The 16,987-nt window shown below is 38.8% G+C and overlaps 1 protein-coding gene across 1 annotated transcript; it reads right to left on the minus strand.

Moving 5' to 3' along the window:
- Positions 1 to 310: 310 nt before the first annotated feature.
- Positions 311 to 16,356, minus strand: rin1b (Ras and Rab interactor 1b). The gene is made up of 10 exons (XM_053629572.1): positions 14,447 to 16,356; positions 11,676 to 11,784; positions 10,867 to 10,939; positions 10,526 to 10,617; positions 9,276 to 9,655; positions 8,060 to 8,537; positions 5,156 to 5,461; positions 4,624 to 4,755; positions 3,665 to 3,831; positions 311 to 1,653 (listed from the first exon to the last, which is right to left on the minus strand). The coding sequence occupies exons 1-10, from the start codon at positions 14,570 to 14,572 to the stop codon at positions 1,345 to 1,347; spliced, it is 2,172 nt and encodes a 723-aa protein (XP_053485547.1). The 5' UTR covers positions 14,573 to 16,356; the 3' UTR covers positions 311 to 1,344.
- Between the last annotated feature and the right edge of the window lie 631 nt (positions 16,357 to 16,987).

Genomic DNA, 16,987 nt, shown 5'->3' on the forward strand with positions numbered 1-16,987 from the left:
CAGGGCTTTGACTCTTAGCATCCACAAAGATTTAATGTTATTTGTTACTGAAGAAAAATACAACACAGTCATACCAGTGCAATGAGGAGGGGGGGGGGTAAAGCTAAGATTTCCACTTTAGCAATTCAAACATGCGCATACGACGTTGGCGGCACCTCATTACAACTGGCTGCATGCAGAGATCACGTATTTATTAACACATCGTTCCAAACAGAAAGTCCATTTGCACTGACTGTTGACGTTTTCCTCACTAAAATTAAAATGAACACTTAAGTAGAATAAGTTCATACAATACATCATGGCAATAAAGTGTTACAAAGTTCAGCGTTTGCATGAGATCCAGTAAAACAGGATAAAATGGTCAGTTCACACAGCGAAAAACCAGTCAATCCATTTAGCATGTTTATGCGATCACTTCAAAGCACCATGGGGTGTTACCATTAAAGCACATTCAGCGAATGCAACACGGTACAGCTTCACAGTCCAGCCACACCTTCGCAGGAATGACTGGAACATTCACTATGACAAAAAAAAATTCAGCAGGATCATCTTAGAGGTTATTTACACAATTCAAATACAATTACTAAGTCAATGCAATTTACCAAATTTACCCAAGTCTGTAAGGCTGACATTATTTCATTCAGTCAGTACTGAGCAAAATAAAGGAGCTCAAAAATAAATTACAGTACAGTTTTCCAGTTTACTGTTTAAAAAGATACCAAAGACAACCTCAAAACACTTTAACTATAACTATTTACAAGACCGGAAATGCTTTGCTTTCTCCTACATATATATTAAAGCACTACGATACAGTTGAAAGAGCCTAATTTTTTTTTTTACTGACTCTATAGAATACTGACACTCGGGGCATCTCAGATGCGTACATGTAAATGTACATAATATACATATATATATACTTATTTATTCATCCACCTGTTAAAAAAGATGCTGTATAAAGGAATCATGTTCAACACTTTGGTATTGAAGTTCAGCAGAGAATCTTGGCAACCACTCTAAGGACAACTAGAACAGTATTTATATTCTGTGTAGCAGGTAATTTAAAAGTCGGCTAGTTCTTGATCCCTTTACTGGCAACTATTGCTTTAAGCATTATTACCAAGTATCGTTCCGCATTAATCTAGCTTTCACGTTTCAGCCATGAGCTCTCCGTTTCTTCAGTGGCGTACTGACGTGGAACCTAACTGATCATCAGTTCTTGCCAGGCCTGAAGTAAACAATCACACAAACACACACACACACACACATTCATGCACACGCACTCGCTTCATAGTCCTCATACCACATCACTGTGGAAAACAGGCCCAGCAAAGTACGGTCAAGTCCTTACTCCTCACACGCAGACTCCTCGAGATCCACAGCGCCACCTCTGGTCAGCCTGCGCATCTTGCTGAAGTCGTGATCTTTGCGGAGGTAGGATAGGGTGGGGGCACCCAGCTCGTGAGGCTGTGTATGTAGAGGAACAGGATGCATCTCCCCTGCATTCCTCCAGAACAGACAATAATGCTGTGGCTCGTTTATAGCGAACACCTCTGCGCAGGTTCGGGTTAACACCTCCACGCTCTCACCTGCTTTCCATTGGAGAGTACGGGCTGCGCAACACTCAGTGTTCTGGAAAAGAATACGTACAAACCTCTGTACACACACACACACACACACACACAGAGGAGGTGACTAAGACCTATGTTTTTTGGCACAACAAAGCATGGTTTGCAAACTGTGATTATACCATGGTTATTATATTACATCTCTCATAGCTTCATTATTACTAATATTACCCAAGACATACTGTGGATGTAAAATGGCCAAAACACCCCTGTGTTTTGTGTAAAAAGAAACTAAGATAAATCATGCCAGATCTTTTTCCATTTTTAATGTAAGAAACTGAACGGGGAAAAAACAAAACCTCACAATACCCTAGTTTCATAAATGTGTGATATTTCTCCAAACAGCATTAACATTTGAGTAACATCCATCCATCCATTTTCCATACCGTTTATACTACACAGGGTTGTGGGGGAACCTGTAAGTATCCCAGGGAACTTGGAGGCAAAAGGCAGGGGACACCCTGCATGGGGTTCCAACCCATGGCAGGACACAATCACACACATTATGGACAATTTGGAAATGCCAATCAGCCTACAATTCATCTTTGGATTGGGGGTGGAAACTGGAATAATTGGAGGAATCCCCCAAAGCATGAGGAGAACACGCAAACTCTGCACACACAGGGCGGAGGCAGGATTAGAATCGCGACCTCAGGGGTGCAGAGCAAACATGCTAACCACTAAGCCACCCTGCCCCCTCATCCAAATCACATTGCTCAGTTCCCAGTGTGAATGTGTCATGATGGGGATCAAATGTCCCTTCAAGGACAGGAATATCTGAAAGTGTAGCTCCCCAGGAGGGAAAAAAAACCTCATCAGGAGATCATGAGTTTGTATCCCGAAGACGCCACAGCCATCTATGGAAGTAAATGGGATTCCACAGTCTCTCTCCTGTGGAATCAATTGTAGGCACCTGTGAGCTTGCTTACACTGAAGAGGGCAGATAGCGTGTTCCTGTAAGTGTCACATTGCCCTGTGACACAAAATGAGCAGTTCGAAAAGATGCATTTGGCTGGTTTCATGCATCTTGGGGGAAGCATATGTTAGCCTTCACACTCTCCAGTTGGCATGAGGGTCATATGATAGAGGAGAGTTGGCTGGAAGGAGTAAATTGGTAGGTGACCAAAAAAATGGGGGAAAAAACAACTGTGGGTTTTATTTATATATATATATAAAATTATATATATATATATATATATATATATATATATATATATATATATATATATATATATATATATATATGTGTGTGTGTGTATATATATGTGTATATATATATATATATATATATATATATATATATATATATATATATATATATATATATATATATATAAACCTAACTGGTTTAGGATTTAGGTTAAGGATAGGGATAGATTTAGGTGTAGGCATAGCATTTATTAACTGCATTAATGTTTATGTCATAAGGATACTGTACATGTGTGTGTGTGTGTGTGTGTGTGTGTGTGTGAAGTTCTGTTTACTCCTGAGCCTCTTATGTTATTTACTGCAGTGCTGGAGTGTTTCGCCTCCTGTAGGTTTTCCATAGTTAATCATAATTCATGCTGCTGTGGACTGTTTGGGTTGCTGTCAGGAAGTGGGTTCAGTGTGTGCTGCTGAAAGGAGCAGAGATGCGGGGGTGGTATGAGATGAGGAATGGAGAAGCACAGCAGTAAGTAAAAGTCTGAAAAGCACAGAAATGGGGACCGAAACAGATATCCAGCTGAATGAAAACGCAGAGTGCTCAGGGTTAATCAGACTGTGGTGTTGTACTGAGCAGACTGACAGCTGCTGGAAGAGCGTAGCGAATAAAAATAAAAATGATGCTGTGAATAAAAAAAACCCCACAATGCTGTGAATAAGAACGATGCTCTAAATAGGAATGATGTAAGTTGTGTGTCGTGTGTGATGCACCGGCTGGACCTGCAGAAGAGCTCAGGGATCAATTAAAAATGCATGTAATTAATATTTGTTTTAACCTGCGTCAGTACGCCACTTGTAAAATGTGTGGGTGGGTGTGTGTTTGTGTATTTTTAAACCTGATTCTGCTGGCTCTCTTTATGGAGTTTGGCCTCCTGGGATCGTCTCTTGCTCCATTCTCTCAGATTCTCCTGGGCTTCATTGGTTAAACCACCAGGACACGGGGTACCAGGCTGGCTCTGGATTAGGCACAGGCTGGCATAGATGCTTGTCAAGTAGTACCCTCCTAAAAGAGATTATTCATGTGACGTTACACCGGAACTCTACTGAAATTCTGTGATAGAGTTTTACTCTTTGGCTGGCAGGTATGTATTCATTTCTGACATCAAGTCAGATAAAGTCAAGTCATATAGAGTAGATCTGGTCAAAGACTAAATCAATTCATATTCTATCGAAACTTTATTATAAGTCCTAAGTGATATGAAATACATTTTTATGTAAATTTGTCTTCACCTTTTATGTTATTACATACAGTTGCAATCGAAATGATTCAACCCCCCACTGCAAATCAGGTTTATTGTCAAAACGTACAGACTTTCAGCTGTTTGCAATGAACAAATCAAACACAAGCAATAGGAATAGTTCAACACAACGAATGCTTCAAGTGGTTTCCCCAAATTCAACTCAAAATGCAAGTATTCATTAGTGGATATATTTCAATTTGGAAATAGAGACAGCCTAAATGACAAAATAAGATGTTTCACTTTAAGGGGTAAAGATACTGATGCATGATATAGTTTGGCACTGTCTGGTGAATATGCATCTTCACTTTTCATGGTTTTCAGTTATTTTCTGTGGAATGTAAAGACACTCCTCTATCCGCCCATTGCAAGCTACATGACCAATATCCAAATAAGTAAATATTAAATATAAAAATTATGAATAAACCCCCAAAAATAATAAATCTGACTATTAAATCAATAATTCAAACAAACAAAAATCCAGATATTCTTGACATCATATAAGAGCTGCCTTGTGCACCCAGACTATTGTTACTGTCAGACTTGCAGGCTCTTACCCTCTCCTGACAGCCAAGACGACTCCAGCATCTCCATCATGTACTCCGTCTCCAGCAGCAGTTGTGGGATGTTACACTGAACCACCACATAAGACAGAGCAGGCAGGAAATCCTCCGAGCTGAATTCCTGTTCTACAAACCAGGAAATGAAACACAGGTTGGTATCGACTGCGAATATTAAAAAAATGACCGCTCAGTGGTTTTCCTGTAATTACACCAAGCAAAAGGTTATAACATTTTTTACTTAATGCTTTTCATATTAAAAGTATAGTCAGCGATTTTGGTGGAGGTTGAAGACTAACTCTTTTGAATTCAAATAAATACACATCCCCTTCAGTGTTCCCTCCAAGGGCAAACTGGTTGGATGTTGATGATCCATATCATTTGCTTTTTCATCCCTTTTACTGGATTCAGAATGGGGAAACTTTGCCAAATGGTCTTCTCACTTATAATTGCAGACCATCTTTAAAAACTAAAAAATTGTTAGATACAATCTCAGAATTTCTTAACCCCCTTTAACAAAATCACTCACCAGATTGTGCTCCCATGGCCTTGTACACACTCTTGCACACCTGTAGCAGAAGCAGCACTTTGTCTATGGGCGAGTGGCTTCTCTGCATAAGATTGAGCTTTTTCTTTGCTCTCTCCACACCTTGAGCATCCAGGACTGCCACGCGTACACCCAGGCGCTGTAGGGCCCCCTCCTGACAGGCCTGCAGGCTGTTAGTGAATCTCTGGAGAGTGCCATCCTGTGTGTGGAGCGTGAGCAGCATCTGGCCCAGCTGAACTTTCAGTGGTTTCAGTACACAACCAAACACAGCCTTCTCCAAAGCCAGCTCTGCAGTGGGGGAGGGGGGAGGGGCATTAAATTAAAACCAGGGGGTTATTCGAGTTCATGTGGTGGGGGGTTGGAGAATCAAAATGAACATTTTAACCAAATGAACCGTTTATGACATCGCAACAAAAAGCTGAATACACAAGCTGGATCTAAAATTCTTCCTAATTGGCACTACATTTGGCATAGATGCTCTTGCACCATGCCCAATCGTGCCTTTTCTCAGTCAGACTGTACCATTTCATTACTAATACTACTAATTCGAATGCTACTAATAATTCTATTAGGAAGTCATTCACCTATAAACAGCCATTTAAGTGTTGCACTGGTTTTCAAGTTTACACTCCGGGGCAAAAAAAAAAATGGGCCCAACCCAAAATGGCAAAATATAAAGATTTTAATGATCTTAACAACAAATCATTGATCAGAAAATGTGCAAGAATCAAACAAATTGATAAAGTAGGCCTAACGTATTACGGGATAAGCGTAATATTTTGCCATTTTGGGCTTGGCCCTTTTTTTTTTGCACAAGAAACGAGCCATATTTCTGAAAAGAAGCAGTTTTAGTGACGTAAGGATAATTTACAGGATGGTCTACTGATTTCTGCTCATTTCTACTTGTTTACTACGTTTCTGGATTAACAAACGGTTATAGCAGTATAAGCTCTTATTTGATATGTTCGTATGTCAGCAAGCAGGCAGATTTGGGCTATTTTGCAACACACAGCAAGGATGTTTCACGACGGTCTCTGCTTTCTGTTCAGACGGTGGGATGAAATGAATATGGAGTTGCATCTATTGTAGTAAATCCCTTCGCAATGCAAAAAAATCTATGCTTCATTTTATATTCTGGTCATTTGGGAGCTGAATATAGGCTTCGTGGAAGTGGCCTCAGCACTACAGACAGTACAGGAGAGAAGAACGACAGGTCTCAGTACACGGAAAAGAATTCAAAGGCAGAAAATGAACAGTGGCGTGAGCGCTCCTCGTGGAATTGACCTCTAAATCATTTGGATCAAAACAGGCAAAATGTTTGCAAAAATGATTTTGTTCCTCACTGCACTCAAGGTAATAAGTCATTGAATTTTTTTCCCCCAATTTCAAAATAAATCAAGCCTTCTTTTGAATTCATGGCTCATGCCAGTAATGCCACCAGATATTTGTGGCTGTTATGAACATGCAGTAAGAAAGCAATTAGGATCAGCCATGAAGGGAAATATGTCATTCATTACATTAATCTCCACCTAGAATTTTGTTGTTTAAAGGGGGAAACTCCCTCCATTGAGGCTAAAATGCTTCTTATTTTCTCATTATAAGCACTAAAGCCCCTTCTTTTAAATGCCTAAAGAGGGTTTACAATGTAAATAGGCCTTGATGTAAATCTGCGCTAATTAATTCCCCACCTGTTTAGCTACAGTGTTTAATTGCTCTACGTTAGCACTCTACTTTCTTACTCAATCTGTACCGTGTTCAATCCCAGACTCACAGTCGCTCCAAAAAATCTCCTTTGTTTAAAACACATGCGTCACGCTCGAAGGCATTATATCACTCATGCTGTCATATCGCGAGGATACAACCAATGACAGAAGCACCTTAACATCATTAGCATCCGAGTACAGAGCAAACTATATTCTGCAGCTCCTTATGTCTTCCTCTAATTCTCACCTCACGCACACATTTCGCTCTACTGAAGAAGAATGTGCGTGGGATTATGATATGTGGTTATGATAAATTGGAAGCATAAAATGCAAATACACCCACCAACACAGTCCTGCTAATGCAACACCAAGCACCTCGGCTTCCGACACTCACAGATGAGGCCATATTTCTGTTATTCTCTGTGTAGCATGTGCATTTTTTTCTCTTTCTTTCTCTCTTACCGACACTTATGAATATACAGACACACACACACACACACACACACACGCACGCAACAGTATCTCCAATGTTTATCTCTTGTTTTCTCACTTCATTTCTTAATGTGATTTGGTATAGTGATAATAATAACCCATGTATTCAATATACATTTTCAATATAATCAGGATTTTTCTTTTAAGATTCAAAGTACAGCAAGGAATAAAACACAACCGGGTGTGTTGGTATAGTTAATAATTCGACGACTGGGTGGAGTGACATGGCCTGACGTGAAGCGGATCTATTGTTAGCATCCCAAAGTTGATTACTTTATCCATGATAAATGGATTTATCCATCATCGTACGTTTTATCCATGGTTACAATTAATATTGTGGAACATCCACAAAAACAAGTTAGTTCCTGCTATCACGAACGTTACTGCAGTGATAAACAGTGGGTTCAACCTCTCCCCCCAGCCGCCTCTTTTAATGAATAAAAAACTCAGCTTGTCATGTTACAAAGAATCCCCAAACAACAAAGCCCTCTGTCCTGAAGACTTTCCAAAAAAAATCCTAAATAAATGTCATCTCACAGAAAGCTTCATCATACAGACCTGAGATTTGCCTAGCAGCCAGCATTATTATACTTGTGCCTTTATGAAAAAAAAATAATAATAATAAAACACCTTCTAACTATTTAGATTAAAAATAAAATAATAAAATAAAATAAGGAAGTGTATAGCAAACCTTTCTCATTCTCAGGCACCAGGGTCTCTATGGGAGGTTCCAGTTCTCCAGCCTCCAGAAGCAGACTCTTGGCCTGGGAAAGGAACCTCCTCAATCCCTGAAGCAGCTCCACGGCTGAGCTCCAACTCGGCACCTTCAGTTCTTCCTTCTGCTTTAGTAAGAAATCCTGGATCAGCGATCCAAAGGCAGAGCGCCTGTCTCGGGACAGCTCGTCAACCAGCCGGGCCACACGCCGCTCAGGAGCAAAAACACACACGAATGCAGCACTCATGCGGCGTAGGGTGGAGGCAGGGTTGGCGACAGGGAAACGGGTGCCCCGCGTGAGGGGAGGCCACTGCAGCGCCGAGTCCGGCTGCGACTCTTCCTCTTCCAGGCTGCTGAAGGAACTGTTGCTGTCCAGTTCAGCGAGAGAAGGAGCATGTCGTCGCTCCAATGCCACGCAGAGCCCCTCATCCTGTGGTAGGTCCTTAAGCTCGGTCTTTTCCGGCTGTGGGGCTGATGTCTGAAATGGCACACATCAAATGAGCGATCTAACAGTGGAACGTTGCCGTGACTGAACTTGATTTATAATCTTTTTTAAAAATTTTGATTTGGTGAACAAAAGTGACGGGACTTCTATAAGTATCTTGAAATTCAGATACAATATCGGCCTGAAATGCCGGATCGGTCTCAGCACAGATTGGACGCGTTTTCTAATTTCATCCCTTGATCTGTTTTATGTTTATTCGGATACATGTGATGTTGAATGATATGATATTCATCATCAGGTTCATGTACATAACCAAATCACACCAACATCAAGTCTGTGAGGTTTCAAGAACAAATTTGATTACTCAGAGGATGTCAGTATCTAGCATGACTACATGGTCAATCCTCAGATAGATATCAGATTTATATTGAAATTTTAGAGTTGGATTCCTAAAGTCCTCGAGAGGTCATTAGTCCTTGATTTACTACTGACATGGATGACTAAATTCTATAGACAAATGTATATCATGGCCAAATATACATATGCAGTTAGTCTTTAATTGTCTGTTGTTTCCTGAAAAAAAAAACATATGTGCCCTGAGATTTTTACCCTGTTTTATAATATTGAACTATATAAACATTTCCTGTAGGAGGAGGTGAAACAAGCAAAGGTCATGTTTAGAAATCCATAGCCACCCCCGCTATTGCAAAAAAACACTCGCAGATCTACACATGCATGCGTTCACACATACACACTCACTGGAGGCACCTCTCCCAGCATCTGCTCATCCTCTTCTTCTGACGTAGGTACCAGAGCAGCAGTTCTTCGAAGCATGCTCAGGCCCCCTGCCCTCCGTGCCATCCTCTCGTTACTTCTCAGCACGTCCGAGTCGCCCTGGCTCCACTCCGAGTCTCCAGGGGTCAGGCTGAAGGACGATTCGGTGGACACGCGGACTCGCAGACTGCGTTTCAATCTGTGGCGTTTGTGTGAAGCCTCTCGACTTGGCTGGGAAGGCTGCAGGAAGAGGGGATTGATGAAACACGGCGATCGTGGCCTGGATGTCCAGGTCACAGACATGGTGGGAGGGCCGTTGGGGGGGCCAGGGGAGGCCTGAGAGCTCCAGAACTCTGGGAGGAGCAAAAATATCAAATTGTTTATAATGGAGACATGGATAAGTGCTTACTCTGTGAAAATCAACACATCACATTCTATTCTATTCTCTTCTCTTCAAGTCTATAATAGTCAAGTCAGTTCTATTCGGTCCCCCCCCCCCATTCTGTTCTATTCTAATATGTTCTGTTCTACACAATCATGTTCTATTCCATTCTATTCTATTCTATCATACTGTTTCAGTTCTGTTCAATTTTGTTCCATTCTATTCTATTCAGTTCGATTTTAGTTCTATTTTGTTCTATTCTATTCAGTTGTATTTTTGTTCCAGTTTACTTCTATTTTGTTCCATTCTATTCTATTCAGTTGTGCTCTATTTTAGTTCTTATCTTGTTCTATTCTATTCTATTTTATTCAATTCTGTTCTATCTCAGTTTTATTTTGTTCTATTCTATTCTACTCTATATTTGTTCTTTTCGATATATTCATGTTCTATGTTGCTCTATTCATTTCTATACAAGCAAATAAACATTTTTAATGTTCTATTCTACTCTTTTTTCTTTTCTGTTTTATTCTTTTCTTTTCTATAGTCATACTTTTTCCTATTCTATTCAATATTTATACAATTCTATTCCATATAGTCATTTTTTTTACTCAGTTTTGTTCTATTCATTTTCTTCTATTCTATACAGTCATAGTTTATTCTGTTCTCTTTTTGTTTATGTTCTATACAGTATTCTACTCTGTTCTGTTCTATCTTATTTTATTCTATACACTCATTATTTTTGCTTCTATTCAGTTCTATTTTTTCTCTCATATTTTTGGTCTATTCTATCCTATTCTCTCTCTCTCTCTGTGTGTGTGTGTGTGTGTGGTCATGGTTTTACCCAAGCCAAGGTGTGAGATGCTCTCTAGCTGTGTGTGGTTGGTGGCCTGTGCGATAGCTTCAGGAAGCTCAAGTGGGAAAGGCAACACATCCCTCCAGAACAGAAACAAACAAACACACACACACACACACGTTTTCTTCCACAGTGCAGTGCAATAACTGTATAATTATTTTAGAACCTTCCACCGAATATAAATCTTCTGACAGTTTTAACATTAAAAAGTACAGTGCTGTCAAAACAACAAAACAATAAAACATCTGACTTTATGCTGCGTTTTAAAAATATAGTATATTTTTCTAGTGAAATCTTATCTGTGCGTGTGTGTGTGTGTATGTGTGTACCTGCTAATGCAGTAAAAGGCCACTAATCTGCACAAATCAGGAAAACTCAGGGCTGAGCTCTCCAGAGAGAATGCTGCAGAGAAGCAGGACAATGTTTTCCCCAAAAACAAATTAGTGCCATAAATCAGTATCATCAGAAGCACAACAGACTACAAAGTCCTTATCCTGTGGTCATTATACAAACAATTTTCAAAAGAGGACATTTTGAAAAAAATAGTACTGTATAGATCACAAAATCAATTACCAATCATTTAACAATCTCAGAACATTTAATTCCCATGACCCAGTGCAGCTTTTCGACTCCGTACATCGCAAATACATAAAACAGATGAGAAATTGCTGTCACAAATTACTCATCATTTTCTCCAGAGCTGTGGGCATTACAGGCACCGAGTGACTAATATAGCTAAAGTCTATGTTTAAAGTGCACAGAAACGATCCGGTATGAATCACCCTAAAAAGAAACTCATCTGCATGCATATTATTTGTGATTAATTGATGTATTTAATACCAGTATTAGAAAATATAGCACAGCAACAACAGGATCGTTTGACATAATCTGAAAAAGGAAACCGTTGTCAGTTCTGAAGTGCTTATGCATGCGTTTGTGTCAGGGTAAGTACATAATAAACTGGTCAGGCTACAGATGTTGGCAGTGGTGGTTCCACACTTCCACACTTTAAACATCAGAAATTAAAACTCGTTATATAGCAAAAAACATTCATGTGGTATGAACGTATGTGCTTTCGTGTGCTCTGGCCTGTTCTCGTGAATATGTATGCACGTGTGTGCTTTGGTGTTACACTCACTGGAGTCTTCCTCTCGGATGGGATATTGTGCAACACACACATTGCTTTCCTGAACCCTCACACACAGCACCTTCCTCTGAGTGACTGCACACTTACACACCAGAAAAGTCTGCAGAAAGACCCAAAATTAATATATATGACATCCAGCAAACTCACAGATACATATACACGAATCAAATGGGGTTTATTTGCTTTGGTTTCTAGGTATTTGTAACATTTCTGGAATATTTATGAACCTGGATTAACCATTAAAAGGTACCTTGGATCAGAGGTCCTCTAACTTTTTGCAGATAGAGACCTCTTTAACTGTAAAATAAACGCCATGGACCTCTTCAACACAGACGTTTTAATGAATCTTTATATATATATATATATATATATATATATATATATATATATATATATATATATATATATATAAAAATATATATATATAAAAATATATATATATATATATATATATATATATATATATATATATATATATATATATATAAAAAATAGGCTCATGTGTACATTTTTGTTAGCTGTAGAGCTTTTTATTTTTGAACTTTCCACAGATTTCCTCACATTAGGGTCCAAGCTGACATTATTTATAGGCTACTTGTTTCTTGACGTTTGTATTAAACACATTCAATTCAAATGTGCGGTCAAACAGGCTGATAACTATAGGAACGCCGTCATAAATATAACAGCTTTGATAAGGATAGGTTAGATTTCTACTACGGTAACAAAAAATAACAAAGTAAACAGACCCCTAGGGTATGTATTGCAAACCCCTGGGTGGTCCTCAGACCCTCACTTTCAGACCCTACTGCCTTACAGAACTCTTATTTTCAAATCTGCAATTTGAAATTTTCTGGCTGGTGCTTGTTTCAGACTTCTGCTTACATTTTTTCTGCCCTTTGAAGGAAACTTGGGAAGCATACAGTACGTAGTGGGCATTTTAAAGAAACTCAGGAAGCATACACAGGGTAGGGTGGGATTGATTGTAGTGAAGGAAAAGGCTGGACGATGTTTAAATTATTCAATTCATTTGCAATTGGGATTCATATTGCAGGCAGCGTGGCTTTAAAATGATAAACGACTCCATCCTTTAACGCAGGTGTTTGGTTTTCCGATTTCCAACTCACCTGATTCAACTCGTCAGTTCATTAACAAGGCTCGACTCGACAAGTATTGACAAAGTCAAGATCAATATATTGAGTATGTGCTGTATATTGACAAAATCAATATACAGTATATAAAATATATATTGACAAAGTCTTTAAAAACATTTGTAGTTACAGTATTATAAGGAAATGAGCTGTAAGTTTTATTGAGCATCCTACTGAACCAGACATGGTTCTTCTGGAGATTTTGATTGTCGCACTTGCTTCTTATTTTTGCAGCAAAACTCAGCAGCGTTCATTATGTTTTCTGTCTGAAAAGTCTCTTACGTAACATACTGCTTTCTTTACTGACGTACAAACATTTTTCTGTGACAGTTAATTTTGTGCTGGAAAACTTATGTTTGGGAATCTAAAAATTTTTTTGTACTGACTCGATAATGTAGAAATCATAAAATAATAAAAAAAAAATCTATAACAAATTTTGTACTTAATTGTGTGACTAAGACTTTTGCACAGTACTGTACATACACATATACTGTACATACATACAGTACATATGCACATACATACTGTACATACATACTGTACATACATACACATACTGTACATACACATATACTGTACATACACACATACTGTACATACATACTGTACATACATATACACACTGTACATACACATATACTGTACATACATACAGTACATACACACACATACTGTACATACATACTGTACATACATACACACATACTGTACATACACATATACTGTACATACACATACTGTACATACATACTGTACATACATATACACATACTGTACATACACATATACTGTACATACATACACACATACTGTACATACATACACACATACTGTACATACACATATACTGTACATACATACTGTACATACATACACACATACTGTACATACATACATACTGTACATACATACACACATACTGTACATACACACTGTACATACATACTGTACATACACATATACTGTACATACATACATACATACTGTACATACACATATACTGTACATACATACTGTACATACATACACACATACTGTACATACATACATACTGTACATACATACACACATACTGTACATACATACTGTACATACACATATACTGTACATACATACATACATACTGTACATACACATATACTGTACATACATACATACAGTACATACATACTGTACATACATACACACATACTGTACATACATACATACAGTACATAAAATACAATTAAAAAAATTACTCCAGGAACAGGATTGAGAAACCCTGCTTTAAAATGTCACTTTCTCTGAAAGTGAAACACTTGAAACACCTGAAACACTGTCTGTTTCCACAGTTTATCCACAGATTATATAATCTCATCATTTTACTGCTGTCAACATTTACTTCTTTATCACACAGGAAACACCTTGTGAAAGTAAACACCTTGTGTGCCAGCCACTGCTAGCTGTAGCTTATTAGTCGTCATATAATGATTCCAGCACCATGTTTTCTTCCCAGCATCTTACAGAATTTTTAGGATTATATACAGGTGAACTGGCTCGCGCGAGGTGACTGGATGATTATTGGCCACACATAATGATACAATCAAGCTTGAAGTGATCAACCGGCTATCTCACCCCAGCTATCTCTCTCTGCAGGATGCAGAGGGCGGAGTCAGGGTTGATTGACAGTTGGAGCCAGATGGAGTGTGTGAGGAGGAGGCGGTCCAAAACGCTCAGACTCCTCTGAAGACAGTCATCCATCTAAAGTGGAGAGCGAAGGAGTTAAAACACTTACATAAACAGTCACAAGTCCTGTGACCTGTGATTCACAGGCAGAACACAAACGTACTGTAAATTCATGTAGCAGAGAGAATAAGGGTAAGATTACAGGAATATTCCAGCATTTTCTATCTTAATCTCTATCTACCAGATTCGTAGTATATTTATCATCATGATATTGAGCCTGTACTGAAAACAAACAAACAAACAAACAAACAAACATCACACTAAACCTATTTACTCAAATATTACAGCAGAAGGATGAGGGCAGTTGTTCAATTTCGTCTAAAGCTCAAGTTGGGAAATAGAGTCTCAGTTCTGGCTTCCTCATGAATGGATACCACAAACCTTTTAGCAAAATGTCAGGAAATAAATCTATAGGTGCCTTGCATAAGTATTCACCCCCTTGAACTTTTCCACATTTTGCAGTATTTCAACCTGGATCTGAATTAGATTTAATTGCAATTATATGCCACGAATCTACACAAAATTGCCCATAATACTGAAGTGGAGAGAAAACAAAATCAATATAAGATGCGAAATCATTTACAATTAAAAAACAAAAAAACACAAAAGTTGTGATTGCATAAGTATTTACCCCCATTGCCGTGAAACCCCTAAATTAGTTCTAGCGCAACCAGTCACATTGTTAGTTGAATGTGTGAATAATGGTTCGCGTGATCTCAATAAAAACACACCTGCTCTTATTACAGAACACACCCAAATAAAAAGACTAAAGGGGCTATTAAAACAAGTCCTGGACAAAAGTTCTGAAAAAGTATTGGTTAGGATTTGGTTGTTAAAAATATCCCAAAATTGTAACAACCTGCAGAGCACTATTAAATCCAACTCCACATGATGCTACCACCACCATGCTTCACTGTGGGGATAGTGTTCTCAGGGTGATTTTCGGAAGTCAAGAGGGTGAATATTTATGCCAGGCACTGCACTTTTTAGTGTGTTGAACAGCTGAACACATTTCAGTAAGAACATCTTTGGATTTTCTCTACTTTCTCTCATGACTGTCTAGTCCTAACACCTTTGCTGTTACAGTGTAATGCCTATAGCATGGCTTTGACAGACTAAATTTAATATATTTGTATAGTTCAATTCAGAAACTGCTCTCAGACTTCTATTAAGGTTTGATTAAACGAGCTTTCTGTTCTTATCTCCGTACAGGGAACGTGTTAAAGTTTTTCTCCCTGGTGCTAAAGATGGACCGGATATAAATTACTGAATAACCTAAACTTTAAGATGGAGTTTAAGATAATTTTGAAACTTGTTAAAGTTTTACTTCAGGGACCATGTGTGAATGTGTTGGGTCACATTATGGTTTTTTTGCCTCAACAGCGGCCAGCTGGGAACAATCACCTGGTCATGATGTCATTCCAGGGTCATGATGACACTCACACAGACACACACACACAGTTACTAATGATGACCAAACACTTTCCTGTCTCTCTCTCTCTCTCGCTCTCTCTCTCTCTCTCTCTGTATCAGCAGTGTGACACTGTGTGGGCAGCGCAAAGAGAGCTTGAGTGTGGCGGCAGATGGTTCCCATGGTAACAGGTGCCTACACATGATGACAGGCATTCCCACTCAGTCTTAGACACCTACTCTACCAACACACACACACACACACACACACACACACACACACACACACCCGCTCTCTCACACATACACTCACGCCTCATCAAAAAAAAGACTGGAAAAACTTGGCACAGCATGGAGGGTTATTCTCTCTCTCTTTCGCTCTCTCTCTCTCTCTCTCTCTCTCTCTCTCTCTCTCTCTCAGTCTGGTTAGTTTTAACAGAGTTTTTCTTCTCATCATAGCTCCTATAATGCACTTCAGGTTATTTTTATAGCTCATGTTTTTTGAAGCGTGGTCCGCTGTCGCTTCCTCTGCCCAGCTTACATAAGATAACAGCGTGCACAGCGATGAAGGGAGTGCAGTAAAGTCACAAAGGTAACTACACAACCAGTGGAGGAAGCAGAGCTTTTTTTTATTTTTTATTATTAGACTCTATTAATAGAGTTATTATTAAATGCAGTCATATCCTGACCATTTTTCACTGTGCTCTTAATATCAGCATGTGCGTGTAAGTTACATTTCCAATACTTCTGGTGAGGAAAGGAAACAAATCCATCTATCCATCCATCCATCCATCCACTCCAGAATTATTGGCACCATTCATTAAAATGAGCAAAAATTGAATATAATAAAGAAAAATAACCACATGATTTAATAAGTGATACTTAGAGCATAAATATAGGGGTGCTGCCGTATTTTAGTTTTTAAACATAAAAGGTTTTTAAAAGTCATGAAAATACTGGCATGCTAAATTGCCCTAGTTGTAAATGTGTGTGTGTGTGTGTATGGTGCCCTGCAATAGA

Source organism: Ictalurus furcatus, chromosome 7, assembly GCF_023375685.1.
Source record: "Ictalurus furcatus strain D&B chromosome 7, Billie_1.0, whole genome shotgun sequence".
NCBI classification, from domain to species: domain Eukaryota; kingdom Metazoa; phylum Chordata; class Actinopteri; order Siluriformes; family Ictaluridae; genus Ictalurus; species Ictalurus furcatus.

Excerpts from the sequence above, each read along its gene's own strand:
- rin1b (XM_053629572.1), bottom strand. The coding sequence starts at position 14,572 with ATGGATGACTGTCTTCAGAGGAGTCTGAGCGTTTTGGACCGCCTCCTC. Across the intron at positions 8,538-9,275 it reads TGCCTCCAGTGAGTGTGTAT|ACCGAGCTTAAGGACCTACC; the intron begins GTGTGAACGCAT and ends CAGCCGGAAAAG. Across the intron at positions 5,462-8,059 it reads GGTGCCTGAGAATGAGAAAG|AGCTGGCTTTGGAGAAGGCT; the intron begins GTTTGCTATACA and ends CCCCCACTGCAG.